Here is an 18,639-nt window from a genome sequence, read left to right as displayed (position 1 = left end):
TGTGTGTGTGTTGAAAGGTCAGGAACTTGCGTTTTCTTGTCTGCATCCACATGAGGTTTGAGATCTTCTGCTTAATGCTAATACAGCAAGCTATCAAGTTTGCAAATCCGGCCTCACCCCTCTTTAAAACCCATCCATGATTCCCCCTCATCTGAGGTCCCGAATCTCTGCATGACACACAAGTCTTCCCATGAGCTGGCCTCTCCCTTCCTTTCCAGCCTCAGCTCCAGCTTGGATCAAATTACAAATCACAAACAGCACATTATTTTATGTTTGTCATCCTTTGTTGGTTCCTACTCTTGGAGACTCAAGATGCTGTCTACTCATCTTTTCATGACTACCTTAAGCGTCACCTGCTTCTAGAAACCTTCCCTGATAAGTCCTCCTCTATTTTCAGACTAGGCAGCTTGAGTTCCCTTCCCCCATGTTCCCGTAATGTTTATGCCAGTGTTTCTCAATCTGGGTACTTTTGACATTTGAGGCTGGATAATTATTTATTGTGAGGAGCTGTCCTGTTCATTGCAGAATGGTTAGCAGCATCTCTGGCCTATACCTACTCCATGCCAGTAGCAACCCCTTCTCTCCTGCGCAGTTGTGACAACGAAGAATGTCTTCAGACATTGCCAAATCACCCTGGCGGGAAAATGTTCCTGGCTGAAAATACTGCTCTGTGCTTACATGTGTCATAGCCCTCAACAAATAGCATGGAAAGAAGTTGTTTGCTTGTTTATCTTCTCTAATCTAAAAGACTGAGAGTTTCTCAAGAGTAACGAGTGTACAGAATTAATCTTTGTGTCCCCTGCATTAAAGCACAACATCTAATGCATAGTTAGACATATAATACACATTTCTCAAGCAAAACTTTATTGATGGACTAGATGTCAGAAGCCCTAGCCAATCTTGGTTGGCTCTACTGCTTGCAATGTTGTGACTGTGGACAAATAAGTTAACAGCTCCGTGCCTCAGTTTCCCTTATTTGGAAAAGAAGGGTAATAGTGTCCACCTTGCTTATTTGGGTCATTATGCAGGTATGGGAAAGTGTAAAGTGCAGGAAGAAGCCTGGTTACAGTAACATGACCTAAAGGTTGCTGCTCTCATGTTTGCCTTCTCTGGATAACATTGAAAGTTGAGGGCCACCCATACAATATCATCCACTTTAACAATAGCTGGAAGATTTCATTAATGCAGAACATTATAAATGTAAGAAATCTTATTGAAAATGGTTGAACCTCCAATATGGAATGAGACCAACATAATTGTTAAAATAATTCTTTTAACATAATGCTGTACAACACACTATGAATATCCTAAAGATCAAACACTCTCATCCCTATCCGTTATGCCTCCTGCTAAAGACTCAGCCAGGCCCAAATAAGCGAGCCTTCTCTACTACAGAGCTGTATGATTTTCTGTCCTTGAAGAACTGCCAATCCCATTCTTTGCACCCTCTTCTGTCCTCGTTCCTTTCTGCTCTGTGCTGGGACAGCCAGCTGCTTCCTTGCTTCCTGACTCTTAATATCAGTTATAGGAAATCAGCAGGTTTTGCATCTATGGGATACCTCTCCTATTATTTATTGCCTTCAAGAAGAGCTTTGTCACTCTCTCATTGTTTCTTTCTCTGTCTCTATCAGTCTATCTGTATCTCTGTTTCTCTCTCTCCTCTCTCTCTCTCTCTCTCTCTCTCGCTCTCTCACTCTCTCTCGCTCTCTCTCTGACTCTTTGTCTCTCTCTCTCTCTCTGATTATTTTATGACTTCCTTTTGTACTTGGACCATTCCATCACTGTTGCCTCCGTGCTATCCCAGCACTGTGGTAAGCTGATTTATGTACAGTATCTCTCTCCCTACTTTTACAGAAATAATTAGCTTCCAGATTGTGTTCAGCTAAGAAGGACCCCTGTTGCATGGAAATGTGGACTGTGCTTCTCCCTGCACCAGCATCAACCCCCACCCCCCACCAGCTGCAGCTGGCCAGGCTTTCTTGTTAACCATTTCATGCCTCAAACACTTAGAGTACAAAAGCACTTAAAAACTATACCATTCTATAAAAACGCGTCAAAAAGTCCTAAACACATATACTGATAGTGCAGCAAGAAGACTTGGAAATTATCTAATCTAGTTCTTTCACTTTAGACTTGGGAATATTGAAACCTAAAGAGGTTAAGCGACTTACTCATTACCATTGTCTTTGCGTTTCTAATCATCTCAAAAAGGCAACCTGAATCATTCTGTTATCTTTTTAGTGTATCACAACTAATCTTTTATTCTCCAATCTTTCCTATATCATGGTCCCCTCTTTTAAGCTTAAAATAGTAAGTTCCTTTCAGCATAGGCTTTGGAGATGTTTCATCTGAAAGACGTGATAGATGTTGTTTTTAAAACACTGAGTTCTATTTGTTTTTACAGTAGCACGAGGTTTAGAGTAATTAACAAGTTTTTATTTTTTGCATATATTTAGCTATGGGAGAGTATATACCCATTTACTATGGTACATCTATTTATTTAAAATTGTATTGTGCTAAGAACACTTAATATGAGATCTACTTAATTGTTGTTGACTATATCAGAATCGAGTCAGTTTTCTATATTACCCAGTAAAGTATGTTCACTTTGAAAAAATTTTTCAATGTGCATTTTGCTATATTTTTCCTAGAGGCATGGAAATTCTTATTTGAATATTTCCTTTTTAGCTCATTATATTAGTCTGTTCTCATGCTGCTAATAAAGACATGTCTGAGACTGGGTAATTTATAAAGGAAAGAGGTTTTATTGACTCACAGTTCAGCATGACTGGGGAGGCCTCAGGAAACTTACAATCATGGCAGAAGGGGAAGCAAACATGTCTTTTTTCACACGCAGCATCAAGGAGAAGAATGAATGCCCACCGGAGGGGGAAGCTCCCTATAAAACCATCAGATCTCATGAGAACTAACTCACTATTATGAGAACAGGATGGGGAAAACTGCCCCCTTTGATTCCGTTATCACCACCTGGTTCCTCCCATGACATGTGGGGATTATGGGAACCACAATTCAAGATGAACTTTGGGTGGAGACACAGCCAACTCATAGTACTCATTAACCTTAATGTATCATTTGCTATCCTTTGAAAAAAAAAATCCTTCTCAAGGCTGTGTTAATCTGTTTATAACCTATGATTAAACTTTTCAAAATAAATTTTAAATAGGAGACTGCAGTGTATAAAGTATATGTCAGTGCCTGGCATAAACTAGACACTCAATTATTTTTAGTTCCCTATACCCACTAAAAGAATATGTTTTGACTTTCCCTATAAAATAATGCCAAACATTTCGCTATGTGATAGCCAAACTGAAATTAGGCTTCTATGAGCTTTCAGAAATGTTCTTGGATAAATGAGTGAAAAGGAAATAAAAATAACCTTTAAGTGTTAGGAAACCTTTCAATCCAGCTACACACCAGCTTTACCCACTCACTTCCTTCTCTCTTCTGCGCCCTCTACCGACTACCGACTGCAAGTCCGTATTAAATTAGCAAATTTAACTGTTTTGAACAACAGCAAAAGCAATTTTCCCCAGCCTGTACCTGAAAGTCATTAAAACACAAATTATTGCTTTAAAGAGTCATGATGTCTTTTTTTCTATTTTTAGTGGCACTAGGAAAACCTAGCTATAATGTGAAAAATGAGATAATATAGATAAACCTAAGTAGAAAATAAAAATCACGTCAACTCCACCTTCAACAGAGCTACCAATATTTTTTATATCTTCACTCTATCTTCTCTATATAATATGTACGCTATTGTTCTTACAAAAATAGGATTATGTTGTATATAATTTGTATAAATTTTCTCTTTTTGTATTAACTATCCATGGCAAACTCTTTCCATGTCAATAAATGGATCATCAGAAATGGCTACATTGTGTTCCATTGCAAGGATGTCCCACAATATCTTTGTGGGCACATATTAAGTCTGTTTCCAGCTTTTCTTGTTGCTTTTGAAAAATATTTCCTCTCATGTCTCATCTTCTCCATGAATATATGATAGAAGCTAGGGCCAATAGTGATAATAATTAATTTCGGGGGCTACAAATGACACGAATCCCACTATACACACTCTTTTGTTAAATACTTCTGCGTCATTCCATTTCCTGTACGGCTTATTCTTTCCTACTAAATTGCATCCAAATATGCAGTATTAGGTGCACATTTAGTATGCACACAATAGTGAGCATTTTGTAAAGATTTAAATTTTTTTCTCAATAAAATTCAAGAAGACTTTTCACCTCCAAAAATGAGAGTTGACAGTCGTGAAGAAGTTAAAATCCCAATACATAAAAATAAGAAAAAGATAAGAAATAAGGGCTCCTAATCCAAGGGGGATTTAGTCTATGCAAAGTAGAAATTCCAGAGAATATAATGGAACTGAAAGAACACAAGGTGAAAACAATAGAAGAAGAACATTTTCAGCCAAAGAAATATTTAAATTTGATACTTAAAAAGATTAACTGAAAAGAAATGGAAAAAATATCCCCACATTTCTAGGTATATCCAGGCAAAATCCTTGAATATAAAAGACAAAACTTTCTATAAGAATCAAGACTTTAAAAGCCTCTTGTATTCTATAAGGGAATAGAAGTCAAGCCATTTACCCCAAAGCTGAATACCAAGCAGTCACTGTTTACAGAATTTTGGACATGAAATCAAATTAGGAACTCATGAATAGTGCATATGTAGTTTACAAGTCAGTACTCAAAGTAAGCAATAAAGTCATGCTTTAAAAACATTTTACAAATGTAAAAATATAGTTCTTTACAGAGAACATGCATGTTTTAAACCGCAATATTAATCCAGATTTTTATATATAAGGTATAAGCAAATCCAGGAAATGGCAGATGTTAGTGAGAGGAAGTATAAACTTACCATATTTATTTTACACAGAGAAAATTAGCAATAGTTTTTTTCTGTATACTAACATACATGATCTATCTATTCAAAACCTAAAAGTAACTATTAATAAGATTTTCTCTTCTTTTTAAAACAATTTCATTTCTTCATTTCTAACGTTCCTTCTTTTGAAAGACAGTCATATAGGATGGATGTCTTCTATTTTAGTTATCTATTCCTGCATAATAAACCACCCCAAATATCAGTGGCTTAAAAGAACAATGTGACAGCTCATCTCTGCTCCAGATAGTGTTAGCTGGAACAGCCCAGCAGGATTGGATGTGTGAGTGCGAGGATCTACTTTCAAGAGGATGCCTTGATATGGCTGGCAAGTTGGTGTTAACTGCAGCTAGGGAGCTCAAGCTCCAGAGTTGTTGAGACCAGGCTGTTGGCCAGGTGCTTTGGATGTTCTCCAAGGCATCCTCTTCACAAGATGCTTGGGCTTCCTCCTGGAGAGGTATCTGGGTTCTGGGTTCTAAAATGATGTCCAAGTTCTGACTTTGGAAGCAAAGAGTTTGAATTGTATTTAATGCACTGTCAAGTCATTGGAGAGTTTTAGGGAGGGAGTGGCATGATCTCTGGGTTCTGAGAGAGCTCCAAAGGAAACAGGAAGCTGTGTCATCTTTTATGACCAAGTCTTGGTCACCGAACATCACTTCTGATGTAGTCAGAAGAGTCTGCTCCAACTTACGGTGAAGGGACATAGGCTCTACCTCTTGGTGAGAGGAGTGTTAAAGTCATACAAGAGATTTTGTTGGAAGAGAAATACTGTTGTGGCCATTTTTGAAAAATACAGTGAGTCCATCTTGAAAATGCTAAAGGAAAAAACTTTTTTTTTAAATTTTAAATTTAATTTTATGTTTTTAGAGATGGGTTTCACTCTGTCACTCAGGCTGGCACAAGCATAACTCATTATAACCTCCAATTCCTGGGCTCAAGTGATCCTCCTGCCTCAGCCTCCCAAATAGCTGGGACTATAGACCCGAGCCACCGTGCATGGCACAAAAAAGTATTTTTAAAATCCCCAAATAGATGCCCTTATTTGGCTTCGTGGTTATGAGAAATGCCTTGCAATAGAGGGATCTGGATTTGAATCCCATTTGTAATATTTACTTTCTGTGTATCTGTAGAGCTGTCCTTTAGTCTTCTTAAACCTAAATGTTTCATTTAAACCTGTTAAGTGGAAATACTGATACTTAATTCACTGGGTTCGTAGTGAAATAATATACTTTTAAGTACTGAGCATAGCCACTGACACATATTATACAGTCAATAAATGGTACTTTTTTGTTTCTTGTTTTTTTTTTGTTTTGTTTTCTTGAGATAGAGTCTTACCCCGTTGCCCAGGCTGGAGCGCAATGGCGCGATCTCGGCTCACTGCAACTTCCGCCTCCTGGGTTCAAACGATTCTCCTGCCTCAGCCCCCTGAGTAGCTGCGACTACAGGCGCGCATCACCACGCCCGGCTAATTTTTTGTATCTTTAGTAGAGATGAGGTTTCACTATGTTGGCCAGGCTGGTCTCAAACTTCTAACCTCATGATCCGCCCACCTTGGCCTCCCAAAGTGCTGGGATTACAGGCGTGAGCCACCGTGCTTGGCCTAAATGGTAGTTTTTAAAACGACAAGAAAGACTGCAATACTACTGTTTACATTGCTTGGGAGTTCTAGCCCAGTGATTGTCAAGTTTGTTTTCATCAGTAGAACCCTTTGCCTCTCTGGCCAGGTGCAATGCCTGTAATGCCAGCACTCTGGAAAGCCAAGATGGGAGGATGGCTTGAGGCCCTTTAAGTTTGAGACCAGCCTAGGCAACACAGCGAGATCCTCATCTCTACAAAAATAAATAAATAAAAACTTTTGCTTCCCTTAGACACTTCTTCAGCGTCTGCAGAAAACCAACAACTTAGCTTTTATTTGTAAAGCAAAGATGAGAAAGCCTAGAGCTCTGTACCTGCTAGTTTACCCTACCTCCTACAAAGACACCAGGAGCATCTGCTGAGACATTATGAAAACCATTGTTTCGGCCCAGCTCATTTAATAGCATGGGAAAGAAAAATGATGGGCACAGCTATTAGAAAAGCTATGGTAAAGTTATCTCCTTTACCCCTTACTGTCTATTTAGAAAACAAAATAAGTTTTCTAATAAGTTTGTCTATTTAGAAAACAGGAGACCAACTTAAAAACTAATAGAACTAACAAAAGAATTAAGTTTGGTGACTAATTCACTTATCATTTATAAATAATAAATTTATAAATGATAAATGAAATACATATTTATAAATAAATATGTGTGTGTATATATATACACACACACACACATGTATCTCTAGCTCTAGATCCAAATCTCTCTCGCTCTGTATGGACATATATATATATATATATTCTAGATACATATCCAGAATTCTTATATTATTTAACCCAATAGATATTTGCATACTTATTATGTGCCAGGTGTGTGCTAGTGACCCAGGAGGCAGTGGTGAGTCGGGTAGCAGGTCTCACTGTCCAGCTTATGCTCTGATGCGGGAGACAGACACTTAACTAATTACTGAGATTAGTGTTGGAAAGCAATTAATATTTATTTATTTATTTACTTTGTATTGTTTTCCTCCTACCCCCACTGGGGTACAAGTCCAATAATAAATGCAATACATTTCACGCAAGAAGAAAAGAAAAGGCTGAAAAAAACAAGAGTTGGGGGAGGATTGGGGCTAGGGGAGGAGAGTCTATGGAAGGAGTGCTCAAGCTGATACCCAAAGGGTAAGGATGGGTGAAGTGCTGAGGAGGACAGGTGAAGTGGAGAGAACAGCCTGGGGGTGGCGGGGGGGGGGGGCGTTGAAAAGAGAACACAGGACTTTGTAGGCAAGGAGTCTGAATTATATTTAATGCTCCGTGATGTCATGGGAGGATTTTAGGGAGGGGGTGGCATGATCTCCTTAGCATTTTAACACAACTCTCTCTGTCTCTGTGTAGGAAGTGGATCCAGCAGGGAGATGTCAGAAGGTCACTGAATCATCAGGGCAACATTGATAGTGGCTTCAGCTAGTTGGGCAGTCCAGATAGAAAGAAATGAACAGATTTCAGCCATGTGGGAAGTATAAATGTTTTCATTGTTGACACATCAGATACAGGGTTTGAAGAAAGCAGAAAAATATAGTTGTAAGGTTTTCAAACTTCCAAACAAATCTGATTTGTCCTCATGGACACACAACCTTAGTGAAAAAGCAAGTAGGAGGCACCCAAATAAGTTATCTTCCCTGGTGGAAGTGGTCTATATTAAGTCTGCTGAAGTCACCTAGAGCATAGTCTATTTTCCCAGAGAAAGACAGCCAGGACTCTGATCCAAACTTGAGACCTCCACTATAAAGAGAAGATTTCAGGTGCAGGAAAAAAGGCACTGATATTTATGCTGATTAGTATGAGGGTGCAGTTCTGTAGTCTGGGGATCATAGCCCAAGTGTAACTCTAGACTTTCGGGCTGAAATATCCTGGTGTTGAACTTGGATCTCCTGCCATGATGAATCAGGGAGCGGAAGGGACTTCGTAATACAATACATCCAGCTTGTCTGTGGAATCCCGTTACTGGAAGAAAGGTGAATGATGACTTTATTCTCTGATCCCTTCCAGGATTCAAACAAACCTCGTGTTCTGAACTGTCAATTTTATTTAGTAAGTTTCACATAAAGTGTCTGTATTAACAGGCAAAACTGTAAACCCATCTTTCCTAACATCTGATTTTCATGTTCTTATTTTACTTATGTTAGCAGGCTAAATATACCATGGACTCTCGGTCTTCATGGATGTATGAAAACATGGTTTGACTAACTGAATAACGAAGTTATTATCCAACGTGTCCTTGTGCCTCAATTCCCTCATCTGTAAAATGAAAGTGGTAGACTCGATAACACATAACATGTACATAAAATGATATCTCCATTTCGTTGTTTGTGTTCATGTGTTTACAGGGACTACTGGTTAAGGATGAGATATTGCATCTGATACATCTTTGTCCTCTACAAAAGCCATTATGGCCATGAAACCATAAAAATTCATACTGAAGGAGCTTTCAGATGTAGCCTTTAATGTATTCTTTTATCTATTAGAGTACTCACTCATTTGACAAATATTTATTAATGATACACAATTGTCAAATGAGTGAATACATAAATAAGAAAGAGAATACATTAAAGGTGATATCTGAAATATTTTTCAGCATGACATTATATGACATTTATGGCTATCATGGTTCATAAAAAGCCTTTTGGTAATGAAGACCTTTATAAATGTAATGGGGTTAGAAGCTATGTTCACTGCTTCATGCCTGCAGATTGACATCCATAATAGGCACCCAAAACATGAGAAAGGGGGCTCTAAAATCTCACAGAACTGAATCTAAACCCCAGCTCTGCCTTTGCCCATGAGACCTTGGACAAGTTATTTCTCTAAACCTCAGTTTCTTCCTGTGCAACCTGGAGATTATAATAGAACTGACTTCACAGTGGCATTGTTGGGATTAAATGCAAACACTTAGCATAGTTCCTGGTCCATAATGAGTACTCGGCAGGCTTAAACTATTATTAACTGACTGTTGCAAGTTATTTTATTAGCTTTAGAGGCCAGCAACAGTGATCTCTAAAGCTTATAAAATGACTTTTTTTTTTTTTTGCTTCTCCATTGCCCTACCATGATAAAACTCTAGTACTTTTGTGTGTGTGTGTGTATGTGTGTGTGTGTTTGTGTGTGTGGTGTGTGTGTGTGTGTGTGTGTGTGACGTATTCTCACTTTGTTCCCTAGGTGGGAGTGCAGTGATATGATGTTGGCTCACTGTAACCTCTGCCTCCCAGGTTCCAGAGATTCTCCTGCCTCAGCCTCCTGAATAGCTGGGATTACAGGTGTGCTACTGTACTTCAATAGGAGTAGACCTTCAATAGTACAAGTTGAATAGACTAGAACTAAACTGATTTGGATGGCAATTGAAACATTAAAATTGGCTCTGCTGCAGAATTTAGAAATGCCTATCAAGTGTTCACTTTCACTTTTCAGAGCGCTTTTGCTCATATTATCTGTGAGAAAGTGAGAAGTTCTGATCTTACCCAAATGTTTTCTCTGTGATACCACCTATTTCCTTCACTTCTCAATTGCTTGGTGCATAATAGCTTTTACTAGTAAATAAGAACAGATCTAGTAGCCTCCCCTTAGCCATGGTTTCCTTTTCCCAGGTTTCAGTTACTTGTCAACTGAGGTCTGAAAATATTCAATGGAAAAATTCCAGAAATAAAAGAATTCATAAGTTTTAAATGGTGTGCCATTCTGAACAGCATGGTGAAATCTTGTACCACCTCACCCCCTTCCACCTGGGACATGAATTATTCCTTTGTCCAGTGTATCCACTCTGTGTACATGAAGTGACTCACCTGCTGGAAGGAAGGCAGCTCAGTTATCAGATTGTCATGATAATTCGGTGTCTTTCTTCAAGTAACCCTTATTTTACTTAATTATCCCATTTGATTATTAGTTATTGTTATTAATATCTTACTGTGCATAATGTATGAATTAAATTTTATCATAGGTATGTACAGGTAGGGAAAAACATAGTGTATATAGGGGTCAGTAAAGAAAAATCATAGTGTATGTAGGGTTCAGTACTATCCATGGTTTCAGGTACCCACAGGGGGTCTTGAAACACATCCCCTGAGGATAACGGGGGACTACTGTATACTTACGGTATACTTTAGTATCTCAATTTCTTTAAAAATTTTTATCAACAGGTAATGCACTTGTATTCTCTGTGCCGTTAGACATCTGTGAACATTTATTCATTCATTTTTAATAGCATTCCAAAATGGGGTTTTTCTTCTGCTAATTTTTTCATTAAAATTATACTGTTATTAGAATTTTTAAATTTAAATTATGTATAATTCAAAAACCCCAAAAAGGGCAGATAGTAATAGAACATTCATGAACTCACCACCCAGCATATACATTAATATTATGCCTCATTTAGTTCATAATGTTTTAAAGAAATAAAATATTACAGCTACCATTGAAGTTAATCTGAATCCTTCCTATTTACATTTTAAACACTTCAGGGCATATGTATAGTTTATAAACGGTGTAAAATTTCTTATCCCGTACATCCTTCTGTGACCTGCTTTTTTCATTTAACGGTTTTCAAGATTTATCCATGATACTCAAGTATATATATTTTTTATTTCAAAAACTATCAGATGTACATATTTATTTATTTATTTACTCTGTAGTTGGTGGATATTTATGTTGTTTCCAAGTTTTTGCCACTGAAATAATGTGCATTCTTATGCAATATTATCAGTTCTCTCAGGTATACTCAAAAGTGGAACTGCTGGATCAGACTGTGTGTATTCTCACATTTAATACGTCTTGTTAGGTTGTTTTTAAAACTACTATTTGCACTTTAACCAGAATGTTATATGCTGGAACTTTCATTTCCCTGAAATTCACCAACACCTAAAGTCAGATTTTAAAGTTTCTGCCAATTTTCTGTAAATGAAATGGTACAATTGATTTTGCATTTTTCCAATTACTGTGTAAGTAGAACAGCTTTTCCTTGTTTATATACTGTTTGGGTTTTTTTTTTTTTTCCACTGTTCATATTTTCAGTTGCATTATTTGGGCTTTCTTATTGATTTCTAAAATTTCATTGCATATTTTCAATATTGATCCTTTGTTGGCTATGTGAGTAACAAATGTCTTCTGCCAATCTATGTGATGGATTTTAATTTATTTATAGTGTATAATTGAACAGGAACTCTTGCTTTTTAAAGTGGGCAATAATTAATCTTTCATGATTTGTTCTGTGTTGTGTCTTTAAGATTTTTTTCACTTTTAGATCGTAAAGGTTTACTCCTATGTTATAATTTAAAAGTTTCCACGTTTTGTCTTATGCAGTTGGTTCTTTATATATCTGAAATTTCCATTTTTGTATGATGTGATACAGGAATATAATTTTAAAAATAAGGATAGCCAGTTGTTCCAACAGCGGTTTTAAAATTGTCCATCCTTGCTTATGTACTGTGTGATTATGGATAGAAAGCCGTTACATGAGTTTTTTTTAAAATCTTTTTTTTCCCTAGCCCTAGGTCAATATTATATTATTTTCTTCATGATAAATCCTAATATCTTATAGAGAGTTTTTTTTATTTTTTCCCTCTTATGTTAAAAATTGCTTTTCTATGTTTTCAAATCACTTGGCATTTAACACTTTCTTATCAATTTTGGAATTGGTGTGTCAAGTTCCTTGGACACCCTTTATGGGATTCTATTTAAATCCCATTGGATTTACAGTTTGGATAGATAGAAATGGTGTTTAAATATTAAATGTCTTAAGCCATGTGTATAGTATCAGTGAGAGGTCAGTGCAGAAAACACACACTCTCTAGGTATCTAAGCAGAAATGAATTTAATACAGGGAATTAGTCGTGGGCTAGCTCCTGGAATAAGTTTGTATTTGTTTTGTTTTCCAAATGTATAGGGGGCAGAAACTGGCTATTTTTGTTTGTTTTCTCCTTCTTCTTCTATTTCTTTCTTGCACTGTCATTGGAGAACAATACTGATTCTTCTGTATTTGTTGAAAACATCCCTTGTGGCTTACAAGATTGCCAGTTTTAATGAATGTTTTATGAGGATTTGCAGATGTTAGGTGTGTACTACTTATTGAGTATGAGGTTCTATAGATGACCTTTAGATCAAGCATGTTGAGTTTTATGCTGAAATCTTCCCTATCTACCAGTTTTTTTTGTCTGCTTGGTCAATTTCCTAAAAAAGAGTCTTAAAATGTTCCACTGTAATTATGAATTTGCTGATTTCTCCTTATACTGATGATAATTTTTGCCTTACGTGTATGAGATTAGCTGTAAAATGAATACATACAAATTTAAGCATTCCGAATACCTGAAGAGTTGTCCTTTTATCATTAACTCAGAAACTTCTATTAACTTTTTTCTTTTAAAGTCCATTTAGTCTGATATTTTAGGAGTCACACAAGCTTTCTTTTGTTTCAGATTTACTTATATATGTTTTCCATACCTTTAACTTCACATTTCTGTGTAATTATGTTTTAGTTATGGTCTCTTATAAATACATATATCTGGGTTTTTCCTAAATTTTTATTTTGAATAATTTCAAATATGCAGAAAAGTTGAAGAAATGGAAAATAAAAATCTGTCTACCTTTCATCTAAATTTATCAATTATTTAGTTTTGTCACTTTTGCTTCTCTATCTATGTATCAATCACACTTTTTTTCAGTGGAACCATTTGAATGTAAGATGCAAGTATCATGCTGCTTCACCCCTAAATGATTCAGCATTCATTTCTCAAGAATAAGAACATTCTTCCACTCAACCACAATAACATTTTTTACACCTACAAAGTTAACAATAGTTTTATAATATTTTCTAAAAGTGGTGCATAAACAGATACCCCCAATTATCCCAGAAATGCCTTTTAATGGCTTTTTCCTAATCCGTGATTCAAGATTTATGCATGACACATAACTGTTATTTCCCTTGACTTTTAGAATAGTTTCTTTCATATTGACTTGTTTTACTAGTTATTCTGAGAAATGTTCCACTTACTGGATTTATCCGATTGGTGTCTTATGATTAGTTACAAGTTAGACATTTTAGCAAAAATGTTTAGATGATATTATAAACTTATTGCATCACCTCATGGAGTCTGTGATGTTAGTTGTCCCACTATTTGTGATGCAATTGATAACTTGGTTAAGGTGGCAACCACTAGATCTTCCCATTATAAAGTTACACTTTCCTGTCTGTAAGTAGTAAGTAATCAACAGGTGATGCTTTGCAATCAAATGAAAAGTCTAATCTGCATGCCCTTCCACCCAGTGGTTGCAGCATCCATTTATGATCCTTGCCTAAATCTATTAATTATATTCATATGGGGGTCAAAGAATGCAAGTTTTCAAATTTTGACACTCTTTCTACCTGAATGTTTTGGCATTCTTTTCTAAAGAAAAAGCTTTTCTCCTCTCTGCCTTCCCTATTTTTCTTCCCTACTTTTTAAAAAATTGAGTAACACTGTGGACACATGGATTTCTTTATAAATTCAGTATTTTATAATCCATTACTGTAACTATTCTTTGTGATCTCAAATTTCCCAAAATTTGGAGAATGGGAACTCTTTCAAGTCAACTACCATATCTTTTTGACATAACTCTAATTGTCTTTGAACATCTCCTTATTCGCAGGCACAACATGTTTTAGGCTTACTTTAGAAGCTCCCTGCCCCAGTTCTAGAATTAGTCTTTTTTCCAAGAACCTTTTAGTAGACAATGATATATAGAAGCCAAGAACTGGGCCACAGGTCTGCTCAATGCTAATGATGTGCCAATGCTTCTAGCCTACCAGATCATTTTAATGGACAGAGCAAGGAACACCCACCCACACACACCCCCCCCCCCCCCCACACACACTGAATTGTACTGCATTGGTGAATATATCACAACTTGTTTTATCCATTCACCCATTAAAGGTCATTTGGGTTGTTTCCAGTTTTGGGCTAATACGAATAAAGCTTCCATGAACACTTGTGTACAAGTCAATGTTTGGACAATGCTTTATTTTTTTCTCTTGGGTGAATACCTAGGAGTATGATGATTGGATTGTATGGTAAGTGTATGTTTAACTTTTTAAAAAATTGTCAGTTTTTCAAAGCATTTGTACTGTTTTCATTTTTACCAGCAATGTGTGAGAGTTCTGGTTCCTCAGCATCCTTGCTAGCACTTGCTTTGATTAGTCTTTTTAATTTTTAGCTATTCTAAAATAGCCATAGTGGCACCTCATTGTGATTTTAATTTATAGGACGCTATTGACTGACGTTGTTGAGCATCTCTTCATATTCTTATTTGCCACTAGTATATATTTTTTGGTGAAGTGTGTGTTTACATTTTTTAAACCTATTTTTATTGGGTAGTTTTGTTTTTATCATTGAGTTTTGAGAGTTCATATCCTTAAAGTTTAATATGCACAGTTAAACTAAACACCACTGAAGTTAATATCTTGCATCTGCCTCCTAAACACAACTCTGACCTTGCCCTCCCTTGTTCCCGGTTTCTGTAGGTTAGAACTTTAGTTCCACTTTATTTTTATATGTGCCTTTTTATTTCTGTATTCTCCCCCACCCATCCCATCCCCTGGCCTCTTTATTCTCTACTTATGGGGCTTCAGTCAGAAGTGTTTGGCCTTTTCAATGTGTCCTTCATGTCTCTTAATTACTCTTTCATGTTTTCCGTTTCTTTATACCTCTGTTCTGCTTCCTGGGGAATTTACTCACCACAGCTACTTTCTTATTCCCTGATCTCTCTTGACTGTGGTAGGGCAACTGTTTTACCTTTCTTCTAAGTTTTTAATTTTAATAACTATATTTTCTATTTATGGAGGGTCTACTTATTTTTCAAAGTCAATGCTCTTCTCTTCCCCACCTGCATTCTGAATCAAATAAAAGGTAGATGCTAATCAGACAATGGATCAGCATTTCACCATTATTACAAATAAAGCTGCTTGGAGAACAGGGCTTGGGTTTTTGGCAACAATAGAATTATAACACTCTGCCTATAATCAAACTTGCCCTCCAGGCACAGGCATCATTAGGAAACCTGGATTCTGGTGTCAGAGCCTGTCCTCTTGAGTCTACTATATAACCTAGGGCAGATGAGAATGCATATTTTCTACAAGTAGACAGTTGCTAAAAAGGAAGAGCCAGAAGGGTTGATCTAGCTATGACCAGTAGTTCCTTCTCCCAAACTCATCAACTATAGTCATGCATACCATAATAACATTTTGGTCGATGTTGGATTGCATAGGTGGTGATGGTCCCTTACAATTATAGCACCATATTTTTATTTTACTTTTCTATGTTAATTAGGTTTAGATACACAAATACCATTGTGTTACAATTGCCTTCAGTATTCAATACAGTAACCTGCTGTACAGGTTTGTAGCCCAGGAACAAGAGGCTGTACCATATAGCCTACATATGTAGTAGGCTCTACCATCTGGGTTTGTGTAAGTGCACTCTATGATGTATGCTTTAGGATGCAATTGCCTGATGACACATTTCTCAGAATATATCCCTGTTGTTAAGCAATGCATGACTGCATTTAAATCACTCATCTTCTCCAGAGTAGGAGTTGAGCAGATGAGTAAGGCCAAACATATTTTCCTAATGGAAGTTCTTCCGCGGGGAAACATTGCATGGAGAGGTGGGGTGAGGACCAGTCATCCATTCTAAGAATATCCAGGAGCTGGTGTCGCTGACTTTCATTCTCTCTTCCCTTTCTGAAACCTGGAAGTACCCTTTTTCACTTTTCAGCTAAGTTATGTATTTACAACTATTTTCAACACGTTTTCACCAACATTTCCATGTTTGAAGCCAGGAGCATCAGCTGCCATTTTGCCAGAAGTTCTTTCAGAGTTTTTTTTTTTTTTCACAAAGGAAACAGGCTATTAAGGCAATTGCTCAAGAACAGGCCTTCTTGGATCCCTTTCCAAGCTGTGTTTAGACTTTAAAGATACCATAAAATATTTCCTAACATTATTATTTCATTAACTGTAATAAAATAATTGAGTGTAAATCTCAGCATATTCAAGGGTATATTTATTTTTCTCCTGAGTTTAACAGGCAACACACTTTTAAACACATATAATAAATACAATTTGAATTGCATGCCTTATATCTTGCATGATGTCGTTTGTGCTGTTATGCTTGTCTCCATTAGTCTATTGCTATACAGTAATACAGCTTTATCAAATCAAACCTTTACAATGTATTCCTTGAAGATACTTGAAAATACTTCATAGCCAATAGGTTTTTTTACACAATTGCTTTTTCAAGCAATGAATTTCTATTTAAATAAAATATAGATTTACAAAACATAGAAAATTTACAAGGCATTATAAAACAGTTGGAAAGTATGTCAAGTCTAAACTTTTGTGCATTTAGTCTAGGAAAATTTCACATCTCTCTTTCCACACCTATAAAACAAAACAGAACCAGGACTGACTTGAGAAAAGCAATTATTTATCTCTGCTGTGTCTAACTAAGGAAGCTGCCAAATGTGATCATTTGCCTGACTGGAAATTCGCATAAATGAAGAGTTTGCCATCAACTTTCCTTCAAGTAAGGAAAGAAAAACATTTCAATACAGTAATGCAAAACAAGTGGAAATTTTTATTGAACATTTACTTGGACAGGCACTGTGCAAAATTATTCCTTGTTCAATCACCTCCTCAGCTGTAACTGGTAGCACAATTCTTGACCCATTTTACAGATTAGGAAACATGAGTTTTCAGAGTTTATTGGCACTCATGTGGCTGTTACATCGTTATGATGTTTAAACGACCTACTTTATTCAAAGTCAGGTAGTACAGTCTGCTGATGGGAAATACAGTATTACCCAAGGGACTTCAAAGAAACAAGAAGATGTTTGAGTTGCACAGTGAGCTAAATTATGCAAGTTGCAGAAATCATAGGTGTATGACACCTAGTATGACACATTTCTGATCAGTTTCTACCCTCTAGGGTGGCAACAACCTGGTAGATCCATTATGGATTAGGTTTCTAAACTGTTTTGGTGTCATAAACCCCTTGAGTCTTCTAGTGAATCCAATGGACCTTGTCTCAGAATAATGTTTTAAAATGTATAGCAGAAAGAAGAGAAATTATATTGAAATACAGTTCTGGCATTTGACCCCTTCGGATTTTTCCAGCATTTCTACTCTGCCCACCTCTCCTCTCACGTCTACCAAATAGGCTTTCTTTACTTTATTCAGAAAGGTAAATGAGAGACACTCAAACAGCTCTGTAGATTATGGGGGTAACAGGGAGTATGAGATGGGCTACTGAGGAGGTGTTTTTGAGGTGACATCACTGTCTCCCTTCCTCTTCCTTTTCCCTTCCCTCTGAAAGCCTCCTCACTTCTCTAGCTCTTCCTTCCTTCCCCACATCAAGTCCAATTTTTCTCCTTTTACTTCTTGTCTATCCTCCTCACTCCTTGCTCAGTCCCGCCCACTTTTCTAGGCCCGCCCCTCCAGGGCCCCACCCTCAGGCCGCTCCTCCAGTCTAGGCCCCGCCTCCTCCTCAGTTTCCTGTCAATGACGCTGGGGCCGCTCGGTCGCCCCGCCCCGAGGCCCACAACAAGGGTGTCCGCGGCCTGTCCTCCAGGCGGAGGAGCCCGGACTGCGGAAGGATGGAGCTGGCCGCGGGCAGCTTCTCGGGGGAGCAGTTCCGGGAGGCCTGCGCCGAGCTCCAGCAGCCCGCTCTGGCCGGGGCCGACTGGCAGCTTCTAGTGGAGACCTCGGGCATCAGCATCTACCGGCTGCTGGACCAGGTAGCGGCCAACCCGCTGGAGCACCGCGGGGCCTAGAATGCGCCGGGGTCGACCTCCCCGCAGGGAGCGCGGGGCGGCAGTCGCGTAAGGGACAGGGGCGGGTCTTCTCCAGCTCAGGGAGGAGCTCCGCCCCGACCCTGTCTCAAGCCCTGGAGCTAGCGCAGGGGCGGTGCCTCCAAGTGACTGCGTGCAGATCCAGGGGAGTTGGAAAGTCATAGGAGTTCAGCCTCAGGTCAGGCCCCGTGGGGCATGTAGTTAGTTAGAAGTTAATGACAGTTGAAACGTGGGTAAGCTGGTTCCTAGGCCCGTGCACACATCTGCAAGGGACG

At 37.8% G+C, this 18,639-nt stretch overlaps 1 protein-coding gene across 22 annotated transcripts in view; it reads left to right on the top strand.

The window, feature by feature from the left end:
* PCT (phosphatidylcholine transfer protein) overlaps window positions 1-18,639 on the top strand; it is a 304,249-nt gene that overhangs the window by 172,512 nt on the left and 113,098 nt on the right. For 2 of the 22 annotated variants that reach the window (XM_071082926.1, XM_024791285.2), the window contains exon 1: window positions 18,055-18,310. The exons of 15 other annotated variants lie outside the window; for them this stretch is intronic. In XM_071082926.1, the coding sequence (XP_070939027.1) occupies window positions 18,170-18,310 (141 nt within the window). In that variant the 5' untranslated portion in view covers window positions 18,055-18,169. Of the gene's footprint in view, window positions 1-18,025; window positions 18,311-18,375; window positions 18,543-18,639 lie in introns of those variants that run through there. 5 more of the 22 variants (XM_071082933.1, XM_071082932.1, XM_071082915.1 and 2 more) reach the window with 4 other exon arrangements.

Source organism: Macaca nemestrina, chromosome 17 (assembly GCF_043159975.1).
Source record: "Macaca nemestrina isolate mMacNem1 chromosome 17, mMacNem.hap1, whole genome shotgun sequence".
Lineage (NCBI taxonomy): Eukaryota > Metazoa > Chordata > Mammalia > Primates > Cercopithecidae > Macaca > Macaca nemestrina.
The sequence above is the reverse complement of the archived record's forward strand: the minus strand, read 5'-3'. Positions and strand labels throughout refer to the sequence as shown.